The sequence below is a fragment of the Xenopus laevis genome, chromosome 5L (genome assembly GCF_017654675.1).
Source record: "Xenopus laevis strain J_2021 chromosome 5L, Xenopus_laevis_v10.1, whole genome shotgun sequence".
Lineage (NCBI taxonomy): Eukaryota > Metazoa > Chordata > Amphibia > Anura > Pipidae > Xenopus > Xenopus laevis.
This window is the reverse complement of record NC_054379.1, coordinates 58,563,574-58,576,155: the sequence shown is the minus strand read 5'-3', so window position 1 is coordinate 58,576,155 and position 12,582 is coordinate 58,563,574. Positions and strand designations below refer to the sequence as shown.

Sequence of the window (12,582 nt, the reverse complement as noted above, 5' to 3'; positions counted from 1 at the left end):
ACACATGGGTGATATGGTGCTGGGAAGTTGAAGCTTTGAGGCAATTTTCAGATATTTCACCAAAACCGACAACTTTGGGAAAGCCTTGCGACTCAGTAGTTTGGAGCAGAAAGGCATGGGTACCCATTTTAGATTCAGTAGAATGTGTACTTTCCAAAAATATATGGGTTTGGGGGGTAAACATATATTTCTGTGTTTTTACCCCACAAAAATGCAGTCAATGTGTTGATTTTTCATTAGATGAAGTTACCCTCAGGACTATTTGTATGCGCTAACTTCATTTTGAGGCCTCTAAATGCCAGATACTTTGGTAAACCTATGAACAATGGCCACCAAACTGTTTGGAGGAACCCTGGCAATCATATTTAGGGTGCTTTTTCTTGGTGCGTAACGATACATGGGTGATATGGTGCTGGGAAGTTGAAGCTTTGAGGCAATTTTCAGATATCTCACCAAAACCGACAATTGTGGGAAAGCCTTGCGACTCAGTAGTTTGGAGCAGAAAGGCATGGGTACCCATTTTAGATTCGGTAGAATGTGTACTTTCCAAAAATATATGGGTTTTGGGGGGTAAACATATATTTCTGTGTTTTTACCACACAAAAATGCAGTCAATGTGTTGATCTTTCATTAGCTGAAGTTACCCACGGGACTGTTTGTATGCGCTAACTTCATTTTGGGGCCTCTAAATGCCAGATACTTTGGTAAACTTATGAACAATGACCACCAAAATGTTCAGAGGAACCCTGGTAATCATATTTAGGGTGCTTTTTCTTAGTACGTAATGATACATGGGCGATATGGTGCTGGGAAGTTGAAGGTTTGAGGCAATTTTCAGATATTTCACCAAAACCGACAATTTTGGGAAAGCCTTGCGACTCAGTAGTTTGGAGCAGAAAGGCATGGGTACCCATTTTAGATTCAGTAGAATGTGTACTTTCCAAAAATATATGGGTTTGGGGGGTAAACATATATTTCTGTGTTTTTACCCCACAAAAAATGCAGTCAATGTGTTGATTTCTCAGTAGCTGAAGTAAAGTCCTGAACAATTTGGATGTGCTAACTTCATATTGGTGTCTCTAAATGCCAGATACTTTGGTAAACCTATGCATAATGGGTATCAAACTGTTCAGTGGACCCCTGGCAATCATATTTCAGGTGCTTTTTCTTGGTACCTAATATAGTTTGGGATATGCGGAGCAGCAAAATAAAACCTTTGAAATGATTTTTCAGAATTTTGAATTTTTTGTTGAAAAACCGCTATGTTCAGACAAGCTTTTATGTTTGGTAGTTGGGAGTAGAGAGACATAGTTACCCATTTTGTAATCGGCAGAATGTGTACTTTTCAAAAATGTATGGTTTTCTGGGGTAAACCTACGGTTTCAGGATTTTTTGCCTTGGAATCTAAAGCATGCCGTTTTCTGCCTTAGTGCTTTCAAAATTCGGTAATATACTGCCGGGAGTTTTTGCTGTACAGAAATCCTAAATCTCCCTAAAACTATACATATCTGGTATTGGCACGTTCGAGAGACATAAGGCTTTCCAAATCAGTTGGATTTTCATCCATAAAATGAAATATTTTTCTGGTATAAATTGATATACGATGAAAAATGGTAATTTTTCATTTTTTTTGGTATTTAGCACTATAAATTTTTTTGCACAGGTGGAAATACATGAAAACTCAGGCAGATTTAGAAAGCTCAGTTTCTACCGAAAAAAACAATGTATAGTTTTCCTAGGTAAACTATAGGTTTCCCCTCAGAAAATGCCCCTAAAGTGAGAGAGCACAAAATGTTTCAAAAACGGCTGGCATTTCGCGTAACCAAAATGTGAAATTCTGCTGGCACTTAAAGGGAGCATGATTCACGTTTACAATAGTAACACCAGGCAATAGTTGATTTTTTTTTTCACTGCTTCTTTGCATTTGCACTGGTTTTCTAGCATTTTTCATAATGTCATTGTATTTTCAGTTACACGTTACGCTTTCTGCTTCTTTGTGCCCATAAAACATTAATTGTGCAGCTAAACTTGTGGAATCACCATTCTCACTCACACTTCATTGTTCTGGATTCCTTGTCTTTAAAAAATGTTGTGCAATATTCTCATTTCTTGCACTCAGGTGCTTAAATAAGGTGCTTAAAAAATTGCAAACCTGTATGTTTCCTTGGGCTCATATTTTTTATTATTACATACCGTATATACTCGAGTATAAGCCGAGTTTTTCAGTACCCAAAATTTGCTGAAAAACTCTACCTTGGCTTATACTCAAGTCAGTACGCAAAAGGCTGCAAAACAGACTGCGCTTCAGGAGCTCCTCCGTGGCCCCTGCATCCCTGATGGGGCCCTGCATCCGTGGGATCGGCAAGACTGCCCTGATCCATCGCTTCCTACCGTAAGTACTGGCGCACAGTAGAGGTACTATTCAGGGGTGCAACCTGCGGCCCGGGATGGAGATCAATGCGGCCCTGATTGAAACACTCCGTTGCCGAGTTGTATTTCCGGGAATCAAAGACAGTAGCAGTCACATTCATCACCCACCAGACTGCACTGATTTTGTCTCCAGCTCCCTCTGAGCTTTTCTTCTCTGCAGCAGACTTTTCTTTTCACAGCTTCCCTTGCTGCCGCTCCTCCTCCCTTGTCACAGTCTCTGCTGCAGGATCAAATTACTTCGGCAGTGACAAGGAGAAGAAGAGAGCGCTACCAGCAGCTGTGGAGCGTCTGATTGGCCAGGAGCACTAAAAACGGTTTTCAGCTTGGGAGAAAAGGAAGCAAGGAAGGAGCTGCTACTATCACATTAGCACTGCAGTCTGCAGCCTTCTCACCACCTTCCCACCCACATGGTCAGTCAGTGCCTCTGTTAAGTTGTCCCTGGATTATTGTGCTGGCTACTGGTCCACTTTCTAGTTAAAGCCAGAGAGCAGTGCAGGCATTAAATCTGTGCCATTCTGCTATGATATCTGGGGGTATTTATAAATGTACTTGCTGCTGTGCCATCTTTTTGTGAACTATGGGAGTATTTAGTAATAGAGTGCCAAGTCTCCCAGTCCATCATTTCTCACCCTAGACTTATACTCGAGTCAATAAGTTTTCCCAGTTTTTCTAGGTAAAATTAGGTACCTCGCCTTATACTCGGGTCAGCTTATACTTGAGTATATACAGTACCACTAAAACTGAACTCTTAAGTCAGATATAATAATAAACACATGATATATATATATATATATTAAACAAACTCGATTTTAATTCATAAAAAAGAAAAACTCAAAACATCACTGATACATTTCACTAAGTTGTTCAATTAATGATACCAGCTGAGGGTTTCCACCTAGTGATTCTATTTGTTTATATGCTTCAGCTTCTAATTCTCGTAGAGTTACTCTTGTGTATTCAAAAGAGCCAACCTTCTCTAAATAATGAACACAATATGTTTTGATGTCTACATTCTCTGTCCTTTGTCGAAGTATATTTTGGACTTGAGTACTTTCAGGTCGTGACCAAATAGCATGTATGGTGGGAAATGAAAACTTTCCTTCTGTTAGGTCTTCACAAAAGCTTTTATTTTCACTATACTCCTTAGAGTTTAAATTGGCATAATCATCTCTAATTTGAAAAAATAAACCAAGTGTATTAAGAAGTGGCTTTAAGTCTTTATCATTGGATGAAAACAACTGCATAAGTCCTACTGCTAATCCAAATAGTCCTCCTGTCTTTTGCAGTACCATAGCCTTGTACTCTGCTTCACTGGGGCAAGTGTAAGTGTCTCTCCAATAAATATCCAGTCCCTGGCCTCTGTGAAGTTCAAGTAACTGCTGCGTGAAAACATGTACAGCATTTGGATGATTCATAGTTAAGACTTTCTCCAAACCAAGGAAATATACATAGTTAGCAGAATTTATTACAGATGGGATGCCATATATACTGTGAGCAACTGGAAAGCCCCGACGAAGTTTTGAGTTATCTTCAATGTCATCAATAAGTAAACTTGCATTGTGAAGCATTTCCGTCACCTCAATGATAACCTATAAGAAAGATCAGAATTCATCATGTATTAAAAATTGTACTGAAACATTAAAAAGTTATAAACTAAAATATAATGTCATCGTGCCCTGCACTGGTAAAACTGATCTGTTTACTTCAAAAACACAACTATAGCGTATATCAACAAGCTGCTATGTAGCCAGGTTAAATATCTGATAACAGATATGCTCTGTAAAACACAATTATATTCTACAGAGCTTAGCTGCTCTCTGTTATGTAACCTGATAATTTTCACACTTTTTCAAAGCAGGGATATGTATAGGTCTTATTACTTGGTTGTTCTCCCTGTCATATTGGTTAGCCAGAAAGGTACAGCCTTTACATCACTTTTATTGTTTCAATTCAAAGCTGTTAAATTGCAAATTTCTCACTTGAATGTGGGGCTATTTAAAATGAGCATTAATATAAATCTAATAGTATTTCTTGAACAGCTCTCTCTGAAGCAACCATTCCTTATCAGATTTGGGCAGTGGGCAAAAAGAATTCCACATTTCTGATTGTGGAATTCCAAAACAACCTTAGGCAGGAAGTCGGGACTGGTGCGCACCACCACTTTATCCTTCTAAAACACCATAGAGTTCATCCTCTGTCATGCCATTTCGTACTTCTTGAATCAACTGGACTGCCCAAACCTCCACAGCCTTCCTGACCTCTGCCCTGTCGAATGCTGGTGACAAAATTTGCCACAAATGCAAAAATGTATGTAAACAATGCTTCCATTCGATGATCCTTAAAGGAATCTGTATCTGAAATTGGTATGGTGGTATGCTAGATAACTGGGACACCTGAGGGTTTACTGCTGGTGGAGCACTTTTCCCTCTGATTCCTTATTGGAAAATGGGAATGTTTGAAGTAAATGCTTTGATAGCTGAATATTTCTATTAGATTTGTCCCATTCAAAACAGACAATAGTTGTTTGTAGTGCAGTTGTTCTTGGGAATCCTGATCTCCCTGCAGGTTCAGAGTTTGGCTCACTGCAGCAACCAATGACTTAACTCTCTCCATGGAGTCCTGCAAGCCTGTACTCGCGAACTTGTGAGCTGCATTGAGCATGTAGAAAGACTAGTGTGAATATCACATGTGGCAAGCCGGATGCGCCAGAAGATAACCGCCGTTTGTTGCCTCATACTGCCAAGGGTAAATAAGATTGTCTTCTCTTCTGCACAAATGTTTTCCACTCAAGTACATGGCTGTGCCATTCAGCTCCCTCCCCCAACACCATTGTACATACCTGGTGCTTCCCTGCCATTAGTGAAGGGGAATTGCCATTGCAATGCTTCACCTGCATGGCGGGAGCCCTCCAGAGTTGGAAAGCCCCTATCAGACCATCTGGAGGACTGCGTGGGGCAGAGTGAGGCCTATTAGATGCATCTGTCTGCACTGAGATTCACCTAGCCAATAGTGAGGTCTCCTTTGGTCAGCATGGGAGCCTAGCACCCAAGACCAACCAACTCCACTGGGGAACATAAAATATAACATAATTCAAATAAAGAGAAACAAATAAAATGAAATAATTAAAACAGAAGCCCATGGGGCTGCTGTGATCTCTAATCAACATAAGGCACTAAAAAAAAAAAAAGGAAGGCAGGTCACATATGGCTGGATGTAGGGGGAGGGGTTGTTTCGTTTTAGTGCCCTGTCTCCTGAAGAGAGAGAAGGGTTTAACCCCATGGTGGCTGTGTCCCCTAGTAAAGATGGAGAAAAAATGTTATGTGTATGAATGATAAAATTATTTGTTTTTAAAATGTACAGTGCAAGTGATACAGTGCAAGTACTATATAAAATTGCATTGTTATAATCCATAAAGAAATTGTGATGTGCAGTATAAAGTACTTAATAATGGATCAATTGATACAATAGCTTTGATGAAATAATAACCTCACCTATACATATCTTGGATTGGTAATATAAGAGTGCAAGGTGGCAGAATTTATTAATACTACGTGAATTAATAAACAAATTAAAAAGCAGAGCGAGGTATACCTGTATTTTATCGTCTGGAACATTTAACCAGTGGTTGAAGGCTTGAGAAAGTTTTGTTCTTATCTGCTTACCTGAAAAAAAATAAAATACCAACAGGAAATTATATTTGCCCTAACTTTTGTCTCCTGGTAGCTTTCCATGGCAGCATCCACCAATGGGTTCATTATATCCTTCAGCCAATGCACATCACCCCCTGCCCTCAATATAACAGTTTATAATATATCACAAACATTCTCTGAAGATTATGCCAAAGCAGATTATGCCACCTTAAACCATATTCTAGCTACTTGTCCAAAGACTAAAGGCGGCACAGTTGTCTTACCTAGCCTCAAGTACTGCATTGACCTTGGAGGAAGTATTCCAAAACTGAGAAACGTTCTCATTAAATGAATATTCTTTGAGAACTTCATTCAGATGAAATAATTTCTAACAGAAACATAGACTGGAAAATAAAGAACTTCTTTAAAGAGATACAGACACCAGAAATTAAACTTTTTTTTTTACATCTATAATAGTATTTGCCCAAAGTTTTTACACTCTGCCCCATGTTCCTTTATGAGGGGGGGGGGTGCCATATTTGTGCAGCAGTAGTCCATTATCAAGAACTTTCAAGTAATAATTACTCACAAAAGCAGCCCTATGTGCTAAAAATGATCAACATGAACTATAGGTAACTTTTACATTTAGTGCATCATTTTAAGTCTTCACATCTTTTATAGGAAAGTTTATTAATACTTTAATATAACTAGGGTCACATGAGCATAAATTCACCCTGCTTGCTTTATTTTATTTGCTAGTTAGTTCACAAATAACTTAAAGGGCAATCCCAAAATAAAAATTTGCATAATGAAAGAAAACGTAATTCTAAGCAACTTTCCAATATAAATGTATTTTCAGTGCTTTTAAAGTTATTTGTAAGAACAATTGCTATTAAAAGTAGAATTTGCTTAACTCCTGGTTGTTAGTTTTTAAACAATGTTGCCAAAGTCTTAGTTCACCAGCAAAGTCAGGTCTGTTAATCAGCTGGCTTGTCTTACATTGTATCAACAGTCTGAGCCATTAGTGCAGAGAATATATATATATATATATATATATATATGCGCATATATGAACAAGCGAATTCCTATCCTATCTAAGGACCTTCTCTAACAGTACAGGAACCATCTGTATTAGGCAATTACCTGACATGTCCAGTACAGGGATAAAACTAGTCAGTACATATATGAACAAGCTAATTCCTATCCTGTCTATGGACCTTCTCTAATGATACAGGGACCATCTGTATTGGGCAATTACATGACAGGTCCAGTAAAGGGATAGCAACTATCTCTGTAATCCAAAATTCGGCACTTTCCCTTGTCTTAATTGCACGCAATGTAATTCAGTAACTAAGGGGGATGTGTTTTATCACCCACACACGGGTAAAAAATACACTATAAAAAATTACTACACATGTGATTCCACATTTGTGGTTTAATTATTAAAATGTACATGTGGCCTGCTTTACATAGGAGAAACCACTGGGTTAAAGACCGCATTTCTAAGCACAAATCCATGATTCGTAAACAACTGACTGCTCTCCCTGTCCCTGAACACTTTCAGGAAGCTAGACATACAATAAGCCAATTACGCTTTCAAGTTATTGACTCAGTAGAAGTCCCTAGACGGGGAGGAGACAGGATTTTGATGCTTAAGAAATTGGAGATGCAATGGATACACAGACTGGATACGATTTGGCCTCGAGGGCTTAATAGGGACTATACCCCAGCAACATTCATTTAATAATAATGTACTAGGTAAGAAGTCCTGTTTGATGGTGTATATGACAAATGATGGATTTGATATTTGTTCTATATTCATGTTTCTAACTCGTCTCGCTTTTTTCAAAGGAATATGATCCACATGGAACACCCTGAGTATCGGTACTGAATGGAGCATACGATGAAGTGTCTCAGGAAAGTGCTGAGTACTGTATGTTACACAGGTACCACATGATGTCTCAGGCCTGTATAGATCAATTCCAATTAAGTTTATCTTCCTTCATGTTGCAATTTAAGTGTCAATTGATTTATCACCTTATTTACACTTGTTAAATGTTTTACACAGTGTGTTACAAGGTTTATTGCTACATTCGCGATACATTGTCTGTGGTCAATCAGTGCCAGAACTACAATCTTCCAACACTTTTGGACTTTGATTATTTTGACTTTGGACTAAGGATAACAGAAGTATGGACACTGTGAACTCTGACCCAGGGGGGTGTAGTGAGAGGCGGGGTTGTGCCTCTCTTTCACTATATATGTTTGTCACATGTAATAAACCATTAGGCTTGACAAAGGGCCCAGCAGAGGCCCGAAATGTTGCCGCTTTGTTTTGTGAGCTGAATAAAACACCGATCACTGAATCAACCAAATCAGTTGTGCCACAGGTTTCTTGTTTTGCTATATACAGTAAAGGGATAGCAACTAGTCATTTCATATATGAACAAGCTAATTCCTATTCTATCTAATGATCTTCTCTAACAGTGCATGAACCATCTGTATTGGGCAATTACATGACAGGTCCAGTATAGTGATATAAACTAGGCAGTTCATATAAGAACAAGCTAATTCCTATCCTATCTAAGGACCTTCTCTAACAGTACAAGGACAATCTGTATTAGGCAAATACCTGACAGGCCCAGAATAGGGATAGAAACTAATCAGTTCATATATGTACAAGCTAATTCCCATCCGATCTTAGGACCTTCTCTAACAGTGCATGAATCATCTGTATTGGGCAATTACATGACAGGTCCAGTATAGTGATAGAATCTAGTCAGTTCATATATGAACAAGCTAATTCCAATCCTGTCTAAGGACCTTCTCTAACAGTGCATGAACCATCTGTATTGGGAAATAACATGACAGGTCCAGCATAGTGATATTAACTATCACTATTAACTAGTCAGTTCATATAAGAACAAGCTAATTCCTATCCTATCTAAGGACCTTCTCTAACAGTACATGAACCATCTGTAATGGGCAATTGCATGACAGGTCCAGTAAACTGATATAAAGTAGTCAGTTCATATAAGAACAAGCTAATTCTTATCCTATCTAGCATAGGCGTCAGAACCGGGGGGGCCACAGGGGCCGTGCCCCCCCCCCAGAATTTTCCTCCTCCAGTTTGAAACCATTTTTTAAGGTTTTTTTTTTGCCTTTTTTCTTTTAAGCCGGTGCGTGTCTGGGCTGGCTCCCTTACCTGGCCTCTCCACTTCGATTTTGCAAAACCCCCTAGAAACCGGTAGTGGAAGTGGCCAGCGAATGAAAGGAAGCTCTGCCTGCCGCACAGCTGCAGTCCGGAAGAGAAGCGATCATCGTGTTGGCGCCTGTCAGGAGTAAGGAGTACATAGGAATGCACGGATAGGCCTGCACATGCTTTCCATACAGTGCAAATAGAGTGCAGTATCCAAGGTTGTCTCTGTGCAGCGCAAATCGTCAAAATGCAGCTTCGCCTCTCATCCCTCTCATGCATCTTACGGTACAATACTCGTCATTGCATGTGATTATTTTAATGGTAAATAATGCTATCTAAAGAAAAATCCCTTATATATTTGTGAAACGTGAAGATGCATGCATCTTCCATTGTAACAGATATATCTTATACCTGGACTCTGATATACATGTATTGGCACAATTTAAATGGAAATACTGTGCTAAGGTCTCAATCCCTGGCCCTAATTTATTATAAATGTATTATAATGTAATCGCAAGCGACAGGAATAAAAGGAACAGCAGACAACTAGAACCGTGTTTACCCCAGGCAAATCTATGCCAAGGAATCTATAGCAAATCTATTTTAATAGTTTTATGCATTTCTTAATGGTGTGGTTCCCCTTTAAGTTCACTTTCAGTATGTTATAGAATGGCCAATTCTAAGCAACTTTTCAATTGGTCTTCCTTATTTATTTTTTATAGTTTTTTAATTATTTGCCTTTTTCTTCTGTCTCTTTCCAACTTCCAAAGGGGGGTCACTGACCCCATTTAAAAAGCAAATGCTCTGTAAGGCTACAAATGTATTGATACTACTTTTTAAGTACTACATTTTCTATTCTCTCGTATTCATATTCTAGTCTATTATTCAAATCAATGCATTGTTGCTAGGGTAATTTCAACCCTAGCGACCAGATTGAATTTGCAAACTGGAGAGCTGCTGAATAAAAAGCTAAATAACTCAAAAAACATAAATAATAAAAGATGTAAACTAATTGCAAATTGTCTCAGAATACTATTCTGTACATCATACTAAAAGTATTCTCAAAAGTGAACAACCCCTTTAACACCCATTGGTGAGGGTGAGTGGCTGATCATTGCCAATTTGTCAATGTGCTCATCTACTTTTCTCTTCTCCTTCTATGAGTTCTGTGGGGTATTTATACATAGAGTTGCCCCTTTGCCATCCTGCTATGGGTTCTGGGGAGTTTTATACATGGAATTGGCATGGTACCATCCTGTCATGAATTCTGGGGGTATTTATACATGGAATTGCACTGTGCCATCCTACTATGAATTCTGGGGGTATTTATACATGGAATTGCCCCTTTGCCATCCTATGAATTCTGGGGGTTTTATACATGGAATTGCCATGGTGCTATCCTGCCATGAATTCTGGGGGCATTTATACATGGAATTGCCACTGTGACATCTTGATATAAATTCTGGGTTTATTTATATTTGGAATTGCCACTGTCCCAACTTGATATAAATGCTGGGGGTATTTATACATGGAATTACCATTCTACTATGAATTCTGGGGTTATTTATAAATGACGTTGCAATTATGCTGTGAATTCTGGGGGATTTATAAATTAAGTTGCCATTCTGCTATGAGATCTAGGGGTATTTATACACGGAATTTCTACTGTGCCATCCTGCTTTCTGGGTGGGGGGGTATACAGAAAATACAGGGTTAAAGATCTTAGTACAAAGTTAATCCAGAAAATGGTCTAATTGCATCTTGGAGTCAGGAAGACATTTTTTGAAGCAAATTGGATAAGCTTTAGAAGGGGCTGTTCTCCTTCCTTTGTATCAGCTAGAAGTTAGACAGGTTTTAAAAAGGCTAGACGTCTTTTTTCAACCTAAATTACTATGTTTATATATTATTATTATGCTGATGCTGTGGGATTGGAAAATGTGTACAACTGCCCCATAATAATATAACATTGCTGTCTAACTAGCAGAAAAGGTATCCATGTAGTGAGAGATTTTTCACATTACTAATGCAGTCACTTCATGGCTTTCCCTACTACAGGTTACACACTGCTCCAGGCCTACAGTTCCTTTGGCTAAGCTTCTTGTGGCTTGTAGCACCCCCCATACCCACCCCTATTAATTAATAGTGGCCCTATGCTTTTAACTGCACCATATTTATACATTTTTTTAAAAATTTGGGCAATCACTCTCTCTTAAAAGCTGCAATTCAGCAGTGGGGGAGGATTTAGCCCTCAGACAGAAACCAAGGTTCAGCAGACTTTTACTTTTTACTATACTAATGCTATTATGCAGAGAGACACAGGATCCTCAATACTATAACTGGTAGGTTAACAAGTTAGGGACCGCCATATGGGGTTTACCTTGACTTGGTATGGTGGCTTTTCAAATTTATGATCATAACTTTGTAACTAAAAACCCCTGTCTTTGTTAACACATGCATTTGCATATCTACTGAATTACTTAGGCAGGGACCCATGGAATGTGCACTGACCCATTTGGATATGCAGTAGCACTTCCCTTATACTTCTATATATTTTTACTTAGCAATGCGGGTGCTCCCACAACCCCCCTTTTGTATCTACAGTTCCTCATACCTTGCATTTTGGCAGAGCAATAGAGTGAGGCAGTGCATGGGGAGGTGCTAGAACTTGGGAGAGTGCCTGTGCTCACTGATTCTTACTATATAATGCATTCTTGTACTTTTTTATTATGCTTGGCCTGTCAGTATTCTCTATATCTTACTGCTTGTGTGGCCGTTGTCCATTGTTCTATATGTATGTATTTGGTGTGCCAGTGCCTCGGCTTCTTACTATATAATGTTCTTTATAGTGCTTGTGGTGCCTTCTCTATATTATGTTCTTGGGAGATCAGTACCTACTGCTCCTTTATGTCTTTTTAGTACCCCGTAGTCTCTGCATGTAATGTACTTTAGGTGCCAGAATCTTTTTCCCCCTTTACCCCATAATGCGCTTGTAGTGCAGCATTCACAGCTCTGTTAAAATTGTACATGTGGTGTTATTACCCCCTTCCTGCAGTGCCAGACTTTAAGCAAATTTTGCCCCCACTGCTATGGTTTGATTTTCCTGAAAATTCAGTGAAAGCACACAGGAAAGGGGGTGGAGTCCAAAGGGAATGACCAAAAAGGGGCATGGTCAAATCTTTGCCGCCGCGCTACGCGCGGCACATTTGCCCTTCATCCTGGCCACCCCTGTCAAAACCATCTTCTGCTGCCTATGCTATCTAGGGACCTTCTCTAACAGTACAGGGACCATCTGTTTTGGGCAATTACCTGACAGGTCCAGTATAG

At 39.1% G+C, this 12,582-nt stretch overlaps 1 protein-coding gene across 6 annotated transcripts in view; it reads right to left on the bottom strand.

Annotated features, from left to right (window-relative positions):
• Positions 1-3,219: 3,219 nt before the first annotated feature.
• Positions 3,220-12,582, bottom strand: part of ggps1.L (geranylgeranyl diphosphate synthase 1 L homeolog) — a 38,598-nt gene continuing 29,235 nt past the window's right edge. For 3 of the 6 annotated variants that reach the window (XM_018261552.2, NM_001097944.1, XM_018261551.2), the window contains exons 3-4: positions 6,022-6,092; positions 3,220-4,019 (exon numbers count right to left, since the gene is read on the bottom strand). In XM_018261552.2, the coding sequence (XP_018117041.1) occupies positions 3,270-4,019; positions 6,022-6,092 (821 nt within the window). In that variant the 3' untranslated portion in view covers positions 3,220-3,269. The remainder of the gene's footprint in view (positions 4,020-6,021; positions 6,093-12,582) is intronic. The other 3 variants (XM_018261554.2, XM_018261556.2, XM_018261555.2) reach the window with 1 other exon arrangement.